At 63.5% G+C, this 16,185-nt stretch overlaps 1 protein-coding gene across 4 annotated transcripts in view; it reads left to right on the plus strand.

The window, feature by feature from the left end:
• The window catches only part of BSG (basigin (Ok blood group)), a 9,998-nt gene extending 651 nt beyond the window's left edge, over nucleotides 1-9,347 (plus strand). Inside the window, exons 2-10 of one of the 4 annotated variants that reach the window (XM_032272583.1) lie at nucleotides 4,606-4,953; nucleotides 5,981-6,137; nucleotides 6,737-6,819; nucleotides 6,932-7,068; nucleotides 7,160-7,436; nucleotides 7,701-7,715; nucleotides 8,158-8,182; nucleotides 8,368-8,436; nucleotides 8,588-9,347. In XM_032272583.1, the coding sequence (XP_032128474.1) occupies nucleotides 4,606-4,953; nucleotides 5,981-6,137; nucleotides 6,737-6,819; nucleotides 6,932-7,068; nucleotides 7,160-7,436; nucleotides 7,701-7,715; nucleotides 8,158-8,182; nucleotides 8,368-8,431 (1,106 nt within the window). In that variant the 3' untranslated portion in view covers nucleotides 8,432-8,436; nucleotides 8,588-9,347. The remainder of the gene's footprint in view (nucleotides 1-4,605; nucleotides 4,954-5,980; nucleotides 6,138-6,736; nucleotides 6,820-6,931; nucleotides 7,069-7,159; nucleotides 7,437-7,700; nucleotides 7,716-8,157; nucleotides 8,183-8,367; nucleotides 8,437-8,587) is intronic. The other 3 variants (XM_032272585.1, XM_032272584.1, XM_032272586.1) reach the window with 3 other exon arrangements.
• The last annotated feature ends 6,838 nt before the right edge of the window (nucleotides 9,348-16,185 follow it).

Below are 16,185 nucleotides of genomic sequence, written 5' to 3' on the forward strand. Positions count from 1 at the left end.
GAGCCAGGGTCAGGGGCTGGGCCGGTCCTGCGGGGACTGGATCCCCCCTGCCTGGGAGCGTTAGGGTCAGAGACCCCCCTACCCCCTGGAGGGCCCGTGCTGCCTGCAGCGGTCATCTCGGCGCCGTCATTGGGAGGAAAAGGGCTTTTGTCCTCCCAAGTGCACGCGGAGGCTCTGAGCGGGTCAGCCCTCGGGATCGGGAAGGGATTATCGTTCTTCGCGGGATTTGGCCCTGGCGTGCTGCCTCGGGTGTGCACCTGCCCCGGGTCCTCTCCCGCACTCTTAAGCCCTGGCAGGCTGCTCCCTCGAGGGGCCCTGGAACGGAAAGCAGAACCTCCCTGCAGGGGCGCTTGGCTTCAGGACACACAAGGAGGCGGTCTCTGGATGCCCCTCCTCGTTTTACAGGCGGGGAAACTGAGGCCTTTGGGGAGCTCACGTTCCAAGGTTACAGGGAGCACAGGAAATAGTGGGAAAGTCATTTCTAGCAGGCTCTGACGGGGCATTCGGTTTTCAGTGCTGTTGGCAGGAGGGGGCCCTGTGTTGGGGGTGGGCAAATGTGGTTTGCAGAGTGTACTCGGGAAGCGGATCGAGGTGTGATTTTTCCAGGAGAAAAGCACGACAGCCTTTCTTGCTTGTGGGCGCAGACTGGCTTCCTTTACTGAGTTCCTCATTTGGTTCTGGGTTAAAGATTTATAGTGACTAGCTGGGTAACGCCTGCACTTTGGAAGGCTTAGGCGGGTGGATCACCAGGTCAAGAGATCGAGACCATCCTGGCCAGTAGGGTGAAACCCTGTCTCTACTAAAAATACAAAACCTAGGCTGGGTGAGGTGGCTCACGCCTATAATCTCAGCACTTTGGGAGGCCAAGGCAGGCGGATCACCTGAGGTCGGAAGTTTGGGACCAGCCTGATTAACATGGAGAAATCTTGTCTCTACTAAAAATACAAAATTAGCCGAGTGTGGTGGTGCATGCCTGTAATCCCAGCTACTCGGGAGGCTGAGGCAGGAGAATCACTTGAGGCAGAGGTTGCGGTGAGCCGAGATTGGGCCAGTACACTGCAGCCTGGGCGACAGAGCGAGACTCTGTCTCAAGAAAAAAAAAAAAAAGATTTGTGGTGACTGAAGTGTTGGGAACAAGGTCCAGAGCCGGAGGATCTGGACTCCTGAAGGGTCCAGAACAAGGGCTTTGAGCCTCTGTCCTGGGCATTGAGCCGTAGGGGCCTTGGGCAGGGGCTAGGGAGGGGCTCCCCATTGTAGAGGCTTTGCCAGTGAACTCCTGACCCACTTCTGAGATTTCATCCTCACCAAAGTGGCCCTTTATCGAATGCCCCCTGGGCAAGGGCCTGGCCTCAGCACCGTGGCCAGCTCTCTGGGGAGACAGATAGGAGCCCACTGGGGAGGTGAAGTCTGGAGATAAGCCCGCCCCAGCCCTGTGGAAACAGTGTTGGGAGCCAGCCAGGCTTGACTGGGTTTCAAGCACAGCACGAGGTTCCCACATTGAGCTAATTTGACAGCCAAGTGGGTGAAAGACCTTTGGTCTCTCCCTGCTGAGTAGCATGGTTCATAGTTTTGTTCTTCTGGTGCTCAAGACTGAGAATCGCTTGTCTTCAGCAGAAAGCTTAGCAGGGGGCTTACTGGCCAGAGCTGCAGCCTGGGAAGCAGGTGGAGTCTGCGAAGCTGGGAGCGCAGGTGTGCAGGGGTGTGTGTGTGTGTGTGTGCACATGTGTGTGCATGCGAGTGTGTTCGCGTGTGTGTGCGTGTGTGCTCGAGCACATGTGTGGGGGATGGGACGTGGGTCCCCATCCTCAGAGCGTCTCTGTGCTTTTAACAAACGCCACCTTTGCTGGGGACTGGCTCCTGAAGACCCAAAGGTCTGGGCCACACAGCCGTGTCCTGCGTGGGGTGGACACTGATGTGTGCTCTGTGTATGTGTGACCGTGTTTGCCTCTCATGAACCTTGCTTCAGGGGCCTCTGGGGCTTGGGTAGGGCAAGTGCCCGAGGTTGGCCGTCCACGGCACCTGTTGGCTTGTCACATACTGGGGGCCCGGGTGTGCCAGCTGGGTCCCAAGGGCGGAGGGCTTCACCCCTGAGCCTCTGGTGGGAGACGGGGGAGGTGCCCGCAGACGCCTCCCAGAGCTGTTTTCTCTGGCTTCTGTCAGAGTGCTGCAGTGGGTGGGGAGGAGGGCGGATGGGGGCGGGTGGCCAGCCTTAACCTGTGGGGCTGCCTGTGTACCACACGGCCTGCCTGGCCCTGAGCCCCAGCCTGGCTGCCGAGTGGCAAGGAGGCGGTGGCTGTTTTTAGATGAAGGTGACTTTACTTGAGAACATGGGTTATGGATCATGTGGCCAGAATCGAATGCTAACCTTTCTGAGGCCTGTGGCTGAGGGTCAGGCACTGCCGCTCCTCCTACTGCTCCTGAGTGGAGGCGCCTGGCACGGGTGGGTTGCCCGGTGGGGTGGGGGGCTCTCCAGTGTCCCCAGGAGCCTCTGTGGAGGCTTTCTCTTCCTGCGGCCCACACAAGTGGCACTTCAGTACACAGGCACCGACATCACCAGCATGCGGAGGGCCCATGGGCGGTTGTTCCGTCCAGAGCCTTTTGGTCTCTTTGGGAGTGACGCCGTCCACCTGCCGAGAAGGTGGCGGACCCATGTCCCTGGGGCCTTGGGGCCCATGACGTGTGCGCTGCTACGCAGCCTCGAAGCCATAAGCATGTGTGTGCACCTGTGTGCTGTGTGTCTGCGGACGTGTGTCCCTGCGTGCATGTGTTGTAGCGGTGCCCGGGAAGAACACGGTCACTGGGGCAGATGGCCCCTCAGAGCCTTGGACTCCGAGGCACAGCCTGGCTCGGTTTCCCACAGGACGCCTGGGCATTCCCGAGGCTGGAGGCTGGATCACGGGGGCCTCTTCAGGGCCTGGGGGGAAGGTGGGTGGGGGCAGGTTGGCTGCAGGCCACCGGGTCCTCCTCTCTGCCGCAGCCCTGCCCTGCCTGAAGGTGGGGTGTGTTGACTCGGGACCCAGCCCTGCCTTAGCACCCCAGGTGAGGACGGTGAGGAGGATGTGGAGGGCAGCTTCGCAGGGCTGGAGGAGGAGGGGGAGAGGAGGAGGAAGAGGAGGGGAGGAGGGGAGGGGGAGGAGGGGGAGAGGGAGGAGGGGAGGGGGAGGGGAGGAGGTGGAGGAGGAGAGGAGGAGGGGGAGGGGGAGGAGGGGGAGCAGAGGGGGAGGGGGAGGAGGAGGGAAGGGGGAGGGGAGGAGGAGAGGGGGAGGGGAGGAGGAGAGGGGGAGGGGAGGAGGAGGAGAGGGGAAGGAGAGGGGAGGAGTGGGGGAGAGGGGGAGGAGGGGGAGAGGAGGCGAGGGGCCGCTGTGGGGCCGGAAGGCCTTGCCAGCCGGGCTGCCTCTGGCCGCACCTCCTGCCCTGACTCGCCTCGCCGGGCTCTCCATGTCACTGCTGTTTGCAGTCTGGGAAATGTGGGTTACCAGGTGAGGACCCTTTGTGACAGTGGCACTGCCAAATGTTTTCCCCTCAGGAGGTCAGACGTGAATATCCCCTGTCCCTGGGGCCTTGGGGCCCGTGACACGTGCGCTGCTACGCAGCCTCGGAGCCGTGAGCGTGCGTGTGCGCCTGCGTGCCGTGTGTCTGCGGACGTGTGTCCCTGCATGCGTGTGTTGTAGCCGTGCCTGGGAGCCTGACCTCAGAGGGTGTTCCGGGAGGGCGGCACAGTCCTGGCGGGAGTCGCAGGTGGGTGTGGTGCGCCCATTCCCCATGCGTCCTCTGGGTCTTCTAAGAGGGGCTGCACGTCCTGGCAGGAGGTGGCGCAGGTGGGCGAGGCATGTTTACCCTGGGTGTTCTAGGGAAGGGCTGCACAGCCCCCACGCCCGCTCCCCGTGCTTCCCCTGGGCGGGGCAGTTCCTGGCAGGCGGGTACCAGGCACAGTGGGAGCCTCCGTGTGGATTCTCCTGTGCTCCTTTCAGCTCCGGGGCCTGCCCTTCCGTTTTGAAGGGAGGAGTGGCGGGGGGGCCAGAGGTAACGGCCCCTGAGGCCCTGCTGGCTCCGTCTTACCTAATCCTCTTCTCTGGGTGGCTGCCCTGAGATTGCTGAGGACACGAGCACTCTCCACCCGCAAGCCGTCCTCACAGAGCCTGAGTGGAGCCTCCTGGACAGAGCCCGCTGCCCCTGTGGCTTTGGGATTTGCTTTTCTCAGCAGCTCACCGGATCTCTCGGGTCGGGGTGTCGGGCAGGACGCTGCCCTGGAGACCTGCAGTCTGGAAGTTGGGACAGCCATGCCCACGGTCCTCTGAAGGAGTGGCCCTTCGGGCTTAAACTCCTGGCTGTTCTGCCCAGTTTCATGGGTTTTGTGTTTTAAGCTACGTGTGGTTCCTCATTTGTGGCATCAGAAGCCAGTGTGGCTGCTGGGAGGGTGGGAGTCGGGGGGACATCCGCGGTGGCTCCCACGGTCTTTCTCGTGCGCTGCCCTTTGGCAGCCCAACCCCGTCACTCTCCCACAAGCTGAAAGGAAGCAGCTTCCCCCAGCCCTGGCCGGGTGTCCTGTGGGCGAGGCCTTCCCCAGGGCGCACTAACGAGGCCCCACGCCCGCTCTCCCCGCAGCTGGCTTTGTGCGGGCGCCACTGTCCCAGCAGAGGCGGGTGGGGGGCCGTGTGGAGCTGCACTGTGAGGCTGTGGGCAGCCCAGTGCCGGAGATCCAGTGGTGGTTCGAGGGGCACGGGCCCAACGACACCTGCTCCCAGCTCTGGGACGGCGCCCGGCTGGACCGCGTCCACATCCACGCCACCTACCGCCAGCACGCAACCAGCACCATCTCCGTCGACACGCTTGCAGAGGAGGACTCGGGCACCTACGAGTGCCGAGCCAGCAACGACCCAGACCGCAACCACCTGACGCGGGCGCCCAGGGTCAAGTGGGTCCGCGCCCAGGCGGTGGTGCTAGTCCTGGAACGTGAGTGGCGGGCGCCTCCCTCCCCGCCTCCCTCAGTTCCCTCCTGTGCCGCTCGCCCCCGGCTCCTGCTGGTAGAACCCAGACGCCTCCTGCCCCTCTCTGCCCTGCTGGGCCCACCGCTGGGACAGAGGGGCCCGGACCTGAAGGGGTGGGCTCGCCCTTGACTGCCAGTGCTGGGCAGCCTGGCTCGGGGCAGGCAGAGCTCTGCCCTCCAGCAGGTGGGTCCTTGTTCTCCCTCCACCCTGTGCTGTCTGTGCCGCCGTCCCTCTCTGCTCCCCCGGGCACCTGCCTGGCTCCTTCCCTGAGCCTCCGTCCACACTGCCAACCTGAGCGGCCCTCCAGCCTCGGTCCAGGCTTGCTGCCCTCAGAACCTTCCGTGTCCTGCTCAGCGTCTTGTCCTAAGAGATTTTCACATTTAGTTCCTAACCGGAACATTGTAAATTAACCAAGAGATTTGCTCGGTGGGGATTGGCAGGAGAACCGGGGTGCTCCCAGCGCTGCTGCAGTGCCGTCAGCCTGGAATCAGGGGTGTGGATGGGGTCACCTGGGTCCCTCCTAGGAAGGGGCCTGGGAGCCCCATCCAGGGGGCAGGTCTCCACCAGCAGGCATCTGAGGGGCCGTCGAAGGAGGCAGCCTTGGCCAGGGGGCGATGTAGCTGTTTTTTCAGACAGGAATTTCCGGTTTGTGCCAGGGCTGCTCAAGAGCTCTGTGCCCTGGTCCCTGCTCAGGGACAGGGCGGGTGCCTTGTCTGTCCCTACACCTGGGGCCCAGCCTCCTGTGTCTCCTGACAGGAGCCTCACCGGGTGGGGCCGCTGGGTTACCAGCGCCTTAGCCCAGGGCCCATCTGCCAGCAAAAGCACCTTCCGGAGGTGCAGCCAGACATTCCCCTTGGGGTGTCAGGGCCACGGTGTAGTTTCAGAGCCGAAAACAAGTCGTTGAGGGAGGAGCTCCATGTTCCTGGTGTCAGGCAGGCAGCGCGGGCTGTGCTCCCCCGCTCTGTGCTGACTGCGTCTCCCGGGCCTCGCAGCTGGGGCAGTCTTCACTTCCGTAGGAAACATCGGCTCCAAGACGCTCCTCACCTGCTCCTTGAATGACAGCACCACAGAGGTCACCGGGCACCGCTGGCTGAAAGGGGATGTGGTGCTGCAGGAGGATTCGCAGCCCGGACAGAAGATGAACTTGGAGTGAGTGCCGGACCCCGTGACGCCGCTGCGTGGCCTTCTCACAGCTCTCTTGCTGCCAGCGGCCTCTGTGGGCCGTGAGAACAGGCTTGATCCAGGCGGAAGTTAGGGATCTGCTTAGACCCCCCCCAGGAGAAGCCCAGGGAGGGTCCTGAGGGGCACTCCTGGGAGCTAGGCTGTTGCTCCCTCCCCTGGTGCGTGTGCAACTCCTGGGCGCGTGCTTCTGACACGAGAAAGCGCCACCCTGGGCCCTGCCCTGTGCGTACCCCAGATGCCAGCCACCGTGGCCGGAGCCTCGTCATAACTGGGCTGGGGCGGCCCTGGGAGCACAGAGCCTTTTGTTTTCCGGCTCGCTGGGAAGATGGTCACAGGGTGTGGGGTGCAGAGTAGGGACCAGAGGTGTGGGTGCATCGGTCCAGGGGTGGGGCTGTCTGTTGGTTTTCACACCACTTCCCGTGGGGTCTTGCCAGCCTGGCTCTCCCTGGGCCAGTGGGCGACCAGGGCTTGTGCTGAGGTTCAGACTTGCTTTTTCACTGGACCCTGGGTCCTGGGAGGCGTCCTGCAGAGCCGGTGCGTGGCTCACCCGCCTGCTGTGCTTGCAGGGTGGACCCCGATGACCGCTGGGGAGAGTACTCCTGCATCTTCCTCCCTGAGCCCACGGGCAGGGCCAGCATCCCACTCCGAGGTGAGTCTGAGGCCAGGGCTGCCGGGCACGGCCGACTGTCCACCGCCCGGGGAAGCTGGAGGGGAACGGCCTCTTCTGTGGGCTCCAGGCTCCTCTCTCACCCTCCTGTCAGGGCCCCCCCGAGTGAAGGCTGTGAAGTCTTCAGAACACATCAACGAGGGCGAGACGGCCGTGCTGGTCTGTGAGTCCAAGTCTGTGCCTCCCGTCACCGACTGGGTGTGGTACAGGATCACTGACGCCGGGGACCAGGTGAAGGGCTGAGGGGCCGGCGCTGGGGGACCAGGTGAGGGGCCGGCGCTGGGGGACCAGGTCTCAGCCTCTCTGTCCTCGATCCCCTCAGGCCATCGTGAACGGCTCGCAGAGCAGGTTCTTCGTGAACTCCTCGCAGGGCCGGTCCGAGCTGCACATCAAGAACCTGGACATGGAGGCCGACCCCGGCAAGTACGCCTGCAACGGCACCAGCTCCGAGGGCAGCGACCAAGCCGTCATCACGCTGCGTGTGCGCAGCCACCTGGCCGCCCTCTGGCCCTTCCTGGGCATCGTGGCTGAGGTGCTGGTGCTGGTCACCGTCATCTTCATCTACGAGAAGCGCCGGAAGCCCGACGATGTCCTGGATGGTGAGCCTGAGCCCCCTGCCCACACATCCTGCCCTTGGGGCCACTCCTGGCCAGTTCCCGGAGCTTCACTGCTGACCCAGAGCTTGGGACCAAGGACCCCCAGGCAGGGAGTTCCTGGGACCCTGAAGGAAAGTGTGGGGTGGAGGGTCCGTCCAGGGGCGGCTGCGGCTCAGTGGGCAGCGGGCTTGGACCCGGGAGGAGGGAGAGGCGGCAGCTCCGCCCCGCAGCCTCACCCGGCCCTTCTCTCCCTCACTTGGCTGCAAGCTGGCGTCCTCCATGGTAAGCCGGCCCTTGCTGCTCTGCTGGACCTCGAGGCAGCTGCCAAGAGCCCATGGCTGTGGCACCAGGGAGCCCTGGCCTCTGCATGATGGGGCTTGGGAACCCGAGGTCAGCCCTGGGTTCCGGCAGCCCCTGCCTGCCGCCCCGCGCAGCTGTTCTGCCCCTTGGGCTGCATGTGCTGGGGCAAGGCCTGTGTGGGGCCTGTGGCCGCGACTCCTGGAAAGCGCTGCAGGGCAGGGGTGAGGCCCCCGCGAGGGGCTGGGACAGCTCTCTGTGGGGAGGGGCTCAGACCCAGAAGATCCGCTTGGCCGAGGCTGATGAGCTGCCCAGAGCCACCCCTGGGGACACTGAGGGCGGGGCCCGCAGCACAGCTGCCGGAGTGGGGCCAGCGCTGACAGGCTGTCCCCTCATCTTCTTTTTCATGGTGGCTGTCCCTCTTCAGATGACGACGCAGGCTCCGCACCCCTGTAAGTCCTGGCTGTGGGGCTCGGGGGTCCTAAAGAGCCGCTGCCTGCTGCCCCAGGCCTTTAAAACACAAAGACAGACCCCCAGGCTTCCGTGTTCAGGGGTCCCGGGGGCTGGGGCGGGCAGGGGTGACTTTCAGGGGGTGACTCGTGGGGGACACCCTCTCACCCGGCCCCTCGTGCCCCAGGAAAGGCAGCGGGAAGCCCCTGAACGACAAAGGCAAGAACATCCGCCAGAGGAACAACTCCTGAGCCAGGTGTGGTGTGCGGGGCGGGGCGGTGGGCGGGGCGGGGCGGTGGGCAGGAGCTCCTCCCGTGGACAGTGTGTTTGGGGTAGCGGTGGGCTCCTGGGTCCCGCCTGTGGGTCGCTGGGAGGGTCCACTCTGAGCGCCCCTTCCCTGCCCCCAGGTGGCCCGAGGACACTCCCTGCTCCCATGTCTGCTGCAACTGGAGCCCACTCCCAGTGCTTGCAAGATTCCAAGTTCTCGCCTCTTAAACGAAAACCCACCTTGTAGATTCCCACCATACGCTTCCTCCTTCTTTTTTTCTTTTTGTCTCTTGAAAAGTAGAGTTTCGTACATTCAGGATTTTGCTCTTAGGTTTTCCTCTTTAGCTGTTTCACGAGAGCCCAGGGAGTTGCTGAGCTCCCGTCTGTGGCTCTTTGAGCTTCTGGGTCTGAGTCGTGGCGGGGTGGGGAGGCACCGCTTTCCCCACTGGCTCTAGTCAGTGCCAAGTCCTTGCCCTTTGCGGGAGGTCACAGGTCACCCGAGGGCCCACGTTCTGCCTGCCTGAAGCCAGCGCTGTCTGGTCGCACCTTGCGCTTTGATGTTTCATTTCCTGAAGGCCCCAGGTCTGTGTGTGACTCAGCCTCAGGGACGACTCTGATCTCTTGGCCGCAGGGGACTCGCCTGTCCATACTGACGGCGACCCCATCCTGGCCTCAGGTGACCCCCAACCCCCCTGTGTCTGTGCGTCCCGGGGCCGGCTGTCTGGGCAGCTCTGGAGGGGGTTTGCCGGGGAGCTGGTGTCGTAGCCAGGACTCCAGAACCGCAGAAGCCCCTCCCCAGCCCGCCCCTTGGAGGGCGGCCGGCTCGTCACAGCGCCAAGATTCACGTGGGAACCCGACTCCCACCAACCACCACAATAAAGATGCCCCACCCTCACCCTCTCCTGGCTCCTGTCTGTGCCTCTTGGGGTTGGGTCGCCCCTGCGCTCTGGTGGCCACAGCAGGGGCCCGTCTAGTGCTGGGATTTTGCAGCGAGAACGGGTCTGCTGAGATCCCACTGGGGGCTGGGGTGCTGGGGGCACTGGCTGGACAGGGCCTGAGGCCGTCAGCAGACTTGGAAGGCGGCTGGGACTTCCCCAGTGCCTGAGAGTCTCGCAGAGCGTGGGCGCTGACCAGAACCTTCCCCGAGCCTGTTTTTCTTCTCCGATGGAGGCTGAGGTTTTCTGTTGCCTGCCCTGCCCCAAAGCTGCCCGTACCCATCCTCCCGGCAGGCTGCTCCAGCAGGGTCCAGGGGTGGTCCTGGTGAGCAGGTGTGTGAAGCTGGGCCTGAGGCTGAGCCGCCTGGCACCTACCCCCAGCACACAGAACAGACACGGTTGCTGGGCTGGGGGGACCAGGAGCATGGAGCGGGGAGGTCACCAAGGCACAGGGCCAGTGAGCGGGTCTGGAGGGAGGTTGGCAGATGCTGTCAGCCTGCAGCGCTGGGCCTAACTCTGGTCTGAGCGGGAGTCTCGGGGTAGAGGTCGGCAGAAGACGCTGGGGGTTCCCAGAGAAGCCGGGGGTCAGGATGGGAAGGCAGTGTGTTTCAGTGTCGGGGAAATCTGGCGTTTTAATGTCACAGAGGCCGAGAAACATGGCCCACAGCCTCAGGCTTTCCACTGCTCTGCCAAGGGTGGCAGCCCCTCCCAGCGCTGATCCTGCGTGCTGGACCGGCTCCTGGAGGCGAGCAGGGGATGTGCAGGGCCGCACCCAGTCGCGCTCTGGGGAGCCGCACAGCCTTGGAGGAGCGGAGGCCAGCACGGGGTCCCTGGCTGGCTTCTGCAGCCAGGCCCTCCCCGCCGGCTGCCACCAGGCGGTGCCATATGCCCACGCTGAGTGAGGCCCGCAGGTCATGGAGCCCCTCTGCCCGGGCAGGGACCTGGAGTCACAGCACCACCCGCTGAACGTGTGCTCAGTGACCCGTGGATAGGGATGCTCACTCTGCGTTCGTTCATTAGGCGCCTGTAGTATACCTGGGTCGAGGTTGTGCATGGACAACAGGCAGAAGGGTCCAGTGGGGTGGAGACGGTGCCAACAGAACGACAGGGAAGTCGCATTGGGTGGGCATCACCGGGCTTGTGGCCCAGATGGGTCCCCGGCTCGGTCTCCCCCCACCTCCCTGCCAGGCTCCATCCTCCCCAAGGGTCCCAGGCTCCGCCCGTCTTCCTGCTGCACCCCCGGCCCCAGGCGTGGGCCCACGGTACCTGTGGATGCCTCGTGTTCTGTACCGGATGGAGGGTGCGGGAGTTACAGGTCAGGGCAGCCTTGGGAGACAGATGGGCTTCCCGGGGTGCCAACCAGCAGATGGGCCTGGGCCCCTGCGGGTTCATCCCCCTGAGAAAGCAGCCACTCACACCCAGGTGCTTCACCTTTGTTCTTTGCACACAAAAATATAAACCTGATTCGCAAAAGCACAACCACTTAGCACGTAGTTTCCACACCAGCTCTCGTCTCTAAGTGTTCTTGTTCATACAAGCGTTTAGTGAGCGCCCGTGGCGTGCAGCCCCGTGCCCGGTGACGGGCATCTAGTGAGCGCCCGTGGCGTGCAGCCACATGCCCGGTGATGGGCATCTAGTGAGCACCCGTGGTGTGCAGCCCCGTGCCCGGTGACGGGCATCTAGTGAGCACCCGTGGCGTGCAGCCCCGTGCCCGGTGACGGGCATCTAGTGAGCGCCTGTGGCGTGCAGCCCCGTGCCCGGTGACGGGCATCTAGTGAGCGCCCGTGGTGTGCAGCCCCGTGCCCGGTGACGGGCATTTAGTGAGCACCCGTCGTGTGCAGCCGTGCCCCAGCATGGGAGTGCAGTGGTGGACGTCCACCCCATCACTGGGTGTTGGTGGCAACTCAAGCCTGCCTTGGATTCCCCAGATGTGAGATGGGGAAGTCACAGAGAAACACGAGTTCATGGGCTGGACTACACCATGGGGTGGAGCTGCCTGTCCCTGTCCTGGGCAAAGTGGCCTGTCCTCCCTCTTATCCCCCCACCCCAAAGGGAGCCCAGAAGGACAGGGCCTGTGGGGCGGGAAGGCTCCCAGCTCCCCCAGCCCCTCCACTCTGGGCTGTGGCTCTAAGCAGTATCTCCACTCCAGGGGCCCACGGTGGACAGTGACACCTCCAAGGCCTACAGTGGAGGGGGCCTCCTCTCCTTGAGGAGGAGGCAGAGCTGAAGGACTAAGAGCTGCCGGCATAGAACGAGCCTGTGCGGAAAGACGTTCCTGGGGCAAGGTGAGCTCAGCAGGGAGAAGGAAACCTGTGTGAGCCCGGGGCCAGCAGGACGGGGCACCACCCTCATGGCAGACGCTGCAGAAACAGGCCTGGGTCAGGGCCCCTCGGGACGGTGCCGTGGCACAGATGGAGCTCGTGTGTGTGGCTGAGGCGAGTGTCACCGTCTTTCCTCAGCCTCTGGTTCCTCAGCTGTAAATTCCGGCCCAGGCCTGCCATGCACAGTCCATCTATTTTTTTTTCTTTTCTTTTTTTTTTTTTTTTTTTGAGACGGAGTTTCACTCTTGTCACCCAGGCCGGAGTGCAATGGCGCGATCTCGGCTCACCGCAACCTCCGCGTCCTGGGTTCAGGCAATTCTCCTGCCTCAGCCTCCTGAGTAGCTGGGACTACAGGCACGCACCACCATGCCCAGCTAATTTTTTGTATTTTTAGTAGAGACGGGGTTTCACCATGTTGACCAGGATGGTCTCGATCTCTTGACCTCGTGATCCACCCGCCTTGGCCTCCCAAAGTGGTGGGATTACAGGCGTGAGCCACTGCGCCCGGCTATTAAAAAATTTTTTTTGAGACAGGGTCTCATTCCGTCACCCGGGCTGCAGTGCAGTGGCGCGATCTCAGCCCGCTGCAGCCTGGGCCTCCTGGGCTCAAGCGATCCCCCCACCTCAGCCTCCCGAGAAGCCCGGCTCACAGCACACGCCGCTCCACCTGGCTCATTCAGTATTCATCGAGTTGAACAGCAGATTTTCCAGGCTGGCTCCGTGCCTGCCCTGGCCTGATTTTGCCTTCCTGGTCTTAAACTGCTTTTCACTCAGAAGGCCCCATGATTGTGTAAGCTCCCAGGGCTTCCGAGCTGGACCTGTCCTGACCAAGTAGGAAATGTAGGTCCCAGGTTGGTAAATCCGGTCATCAAGCCTGAGAGGCTGCAGGGGTGGGGAGGCGGGGCAGACCCCGAGGAGGGAACGGCTGGAGGTTCGGGCAGGAGGGGCCCGGGTGTCCGGGGCCAGTGACCCAGGCACGCAAAGGCCAGAGACGGGCGGGGGCGGGGGTGCAAACTGCAGGAGGGACCAGGGCTTGCTTTTTCTTTTTTTTTTTTCTTTTGACCCAGGCTGGAGTGCAGTGGTGAGATCTCGGCCCACTGCAACCTCTGACTCCCGGGCTCAAGTGATTCTCCTGCCTCAGCCTCCTGAGTAGCTGGGATTTCAGGCCCCTGCCACCACGCCCGGCTATTTTTGTATTTTAAGTAGAGAAGGGGTTTCTCCATGTTGGTCAGGCTGGCCTCAAACTCTCGACCTCAGGTGATCCGCCCGCCTCTGCCTCCCAGAGTGCTGGGATTACAAGCATGAGCCACCGCGCCCAGTCAGTGGGGTTTCTTCCAAAGGCACTGGGAGTCGTGGGTGGCTTTGGGCCACAGACCAATGTGACTGACTGAGGAGCCAGGCCCTGGGTCTCCATCTCCCAGCACAAGCCTGGCGTGGTCAGGGCCTTTGCACAGGCTACGCTGCCTGCCCACAGCACGCTTCCTGCAGCTTCCTGGGATACCGCAGCCCCCTCCTCCAGGCCTTCCCCCAGCACCTCACCCTCTCCCTGCCCCAGTGTTTCCCCCCGCCTTCTGGACGGTATCTGACTTGCTGTACTCATAAGGTTGACTCTGATGCCGGCGTCCCCCCTGCCTGGCTCTCCGAGTCAGCCGCACTCTGAATGCCCAGCCCCTGGAGCAGGTGTTTATTTTTCCTTTTTGAGACGGAGTCTTGCTGTGTTGCCCAGGCTGGAGTGCAGTGGTGCAATCTTGACTCATTGCAACCTCTGCATGCTGGGTTCAAGCAATTCTCTTGCCTGACCTCCTGAGTAGCTGGGATCACAGGCGCACGCCACCACACGCAGCTAATTCTGTATTTTTAGTAGAGACGGGGGTTTCTCCATGTTGGTCAGGCAGGTCTCAAACTCCCGATCTCAGGTGATCTGCCCTCCTCGGCCTCCCAAAGTGCTGGGATTACAGGGGTGAGCCGTGGAGCCCAGCCCCAGCCCCAGCCAAGTATTTTTTAAATAAATGGATCGGCTGGGTGCAGTGGCTCAGAACCCTAATCGCAGCACGTGAGGAGGCCAAGGCAGGAGGATCACTTGAGCCCAGGACGTCAAGACCAGCCTGGGCAGCATAATGAGACCCCATCTCTGTAAATATGTATTATGTGCATTTTTTCTGAGATGGAGTCTTGCTCTGTGGCCAGAACTGGAGTGCAATGGCATGCTCTCAGTTCACCGCAACCTCCACCTCTGGGTTCAGGCAGTTTTCCTGCATAGGCTCCTAAGTGCTGGGTTACAGGCGTGCACCACCACGCCTGGCTAATTTTTGTATTTTTAATAGAGACGAGGATTCACCATGTTGGCCAGACTGCTCTCGATCTTTAAATATTTTTAAAAATTAAAATAAGCATGGCCAGGCGCGGTGGCTCACACCTATAATCCCAGCACTTTGGGAGGCCAAGGCGGGTGGGTCACCTGAAGTCAGGAGTTTGAGACCAGCCTGGCCAACATGGCAAAACCCTGTCTCTACTAAAAATAAAAAAAATGAGGCAGACGTGATGGCGCACACCTGTAATCCCAGCTACTCGGTAGGCTGAGGCAGGAGAACTGCCTTAACCCAGGAGGGGGAGGTTGCAGTGAGCCAAGGTCACTTCACTGCACTCCAGCCTGGGTGTCAGAGTGAGACTCCATCTTCAAAATAAATAAATAATAAACATAAATGCAGAGTACTCCGGCCTGGGCAGGGGATCAGAGTGAGCGTGCCGAGGCCAGGGAGGGTCCCTGTGCTCGCCGGCAGGTGCTGGCCTGGGTGAGGCTGTGGGTTGGAGAGGAGTCACCAGGATCTGGTGACAAGGACCATGAGCCAGCCTCCCTTGTGACTTGCACGTACCGCCGGCGCCTGGGGGAGGCGTTGTCTTTCTGCTTCTGGCACTGCCAGGCCCGGGGGTGGGGGGGGTTCTCAGGCTGTGCGGGTCCCGCCTCCTCCCTGCTCCCAGCCGAGTCCTGGGGCTCTGGCGACCTGCCCAGCCTAACATCTTCCCAGGGTGAACATAAAAGATCCCACTTCAGCTGGAGCACGCATCTGCCTCTGGGCGGGCCACAGCCTGGCACTGCCAACCGTGCTGCCCGCCCAGCCTCTCCCGCGCCGCCTCAGGACAGACAGCTGTCCCGCCCGCCTGCTCAGAGAGGCCGGCCGGGCCGGTGTGAGGGCGAAGGGGTCCCCAGAGTGTGGGGCAGCCTGGCCGGGGCACGAGACAGTCAGGCTCAGCCCATCCTCTGTGAGCTGGGCACATGCTGGTCCTCCCTCAAGCACCACTGAGTTTCTCCCGCGTGCAGGAAGGGGGCCGCGTCTGTCCCAGTGGCATAGAGGTGCAGGTGGGTGGGGGCACCCAGCACACAGGACATCGGGCCAGGTGCTGAGAGGGTCTCAGGAGGGCCTCCGGGTGGGGGTCAGCTCCCACTTTGTGTGTCTCTGTCTCTCTCCTCTCTCTCGTTTGCCAACTTCCTCACCTGCCCTCTCCCGGCTGTCTGGTGGGCTGAGTGGCTGGGGACAGAGGCCCCACGTCGCCTGGCACCAGGCCGCCCCCACACCCAGCAGGGCTGTGGCCCAGAAGCAGAGCTTTGGAAAGCTCCTTTCTCAGAGCTGGGGACTAGGAACTGGGGGCACAGCTGCGCCGGAGCCCGAGGACTCGGGGAAGGAGCCAGCCCCGGGGCAGGGGGCTCCAGGTCTCCCTGTGACCCCAATGTAAAGCCCCCCAAGACCTAGAGGAAACCCCCCGCGCTGCTCCCCAGGCACTGTTGAGGGCTGGGTGGGAGCCCCGCACGCGCCGTAGCTCTTCCAGTTTTCCTTGTCAGCCTGGGCTCGGCCTCAGTTTCCTCAAATGCAGACCAGGGCCAGGCGTGTCCGAGATCCGCACACCGACCCCCGAGCCCGCCTGCCCCTCCCCACGCGCCCGAGGGTCTCGGTCCAGGGCCCGCGGGCGACCAAGCAAAAGCTCTTTTATTGGGGAATCTTCGATCCTGCAGAGCGCGGGGAGGCGCCGGCCGCGGCCCCACTCTCCAGGCCCGCGTCACGCTCCTCCGGACAGAAGCGGAAACCGCGGAGCGGGAGCAGCGGCCCCGGCCGGGCAGCCGGGCTCGGTGACCTTGGGCGCGTCCTTCCGCTCGGCGGGCCTCAGTTTCCCCTCCTGGAGAGAGGCCTGCGCGGGGCTCCGAGGCCGCGGGCCGCGTGACCTTGGGGCGCCCCCGACCCGGCGGCCCCAGTTTCCCGGCGCGGGGCGGAGGCGGCGCGCGGACGGGCGAGGGGCGCAGCGGAGGCGGGGTTCCCGCCCCCGCCCCTCCCCCGCGCAAGGCTCCGCCCCCCGCGGCTCCGCCCCGCCCCGCCCCCGCCTCCCCCCTCCCTCGGGCTCCGGCCGGCGGCGGCGGCGGCGGCTCCGCTCCGCACTGCCCGGCGCCGCCTCGCCATGGACGCGCGCGGGGGCGGCGGGCGGCCCGGGGAG

The sequence above is a fragment of the Sapajus apella genome, unplaced genomic scaffold, assembly GCF_009761245.1.
Source record: "Sapajus apella isolate SASKATOON/1434 unplaced genomic scaffold, GSC_monkey_1.0 scaffold732, whole genome shotgun sequence".
NCBI lineage: Eukaryota > Metazoa > Chordata > Mammalia > Primates > Cebidae > Sapajus > Sapajus apella.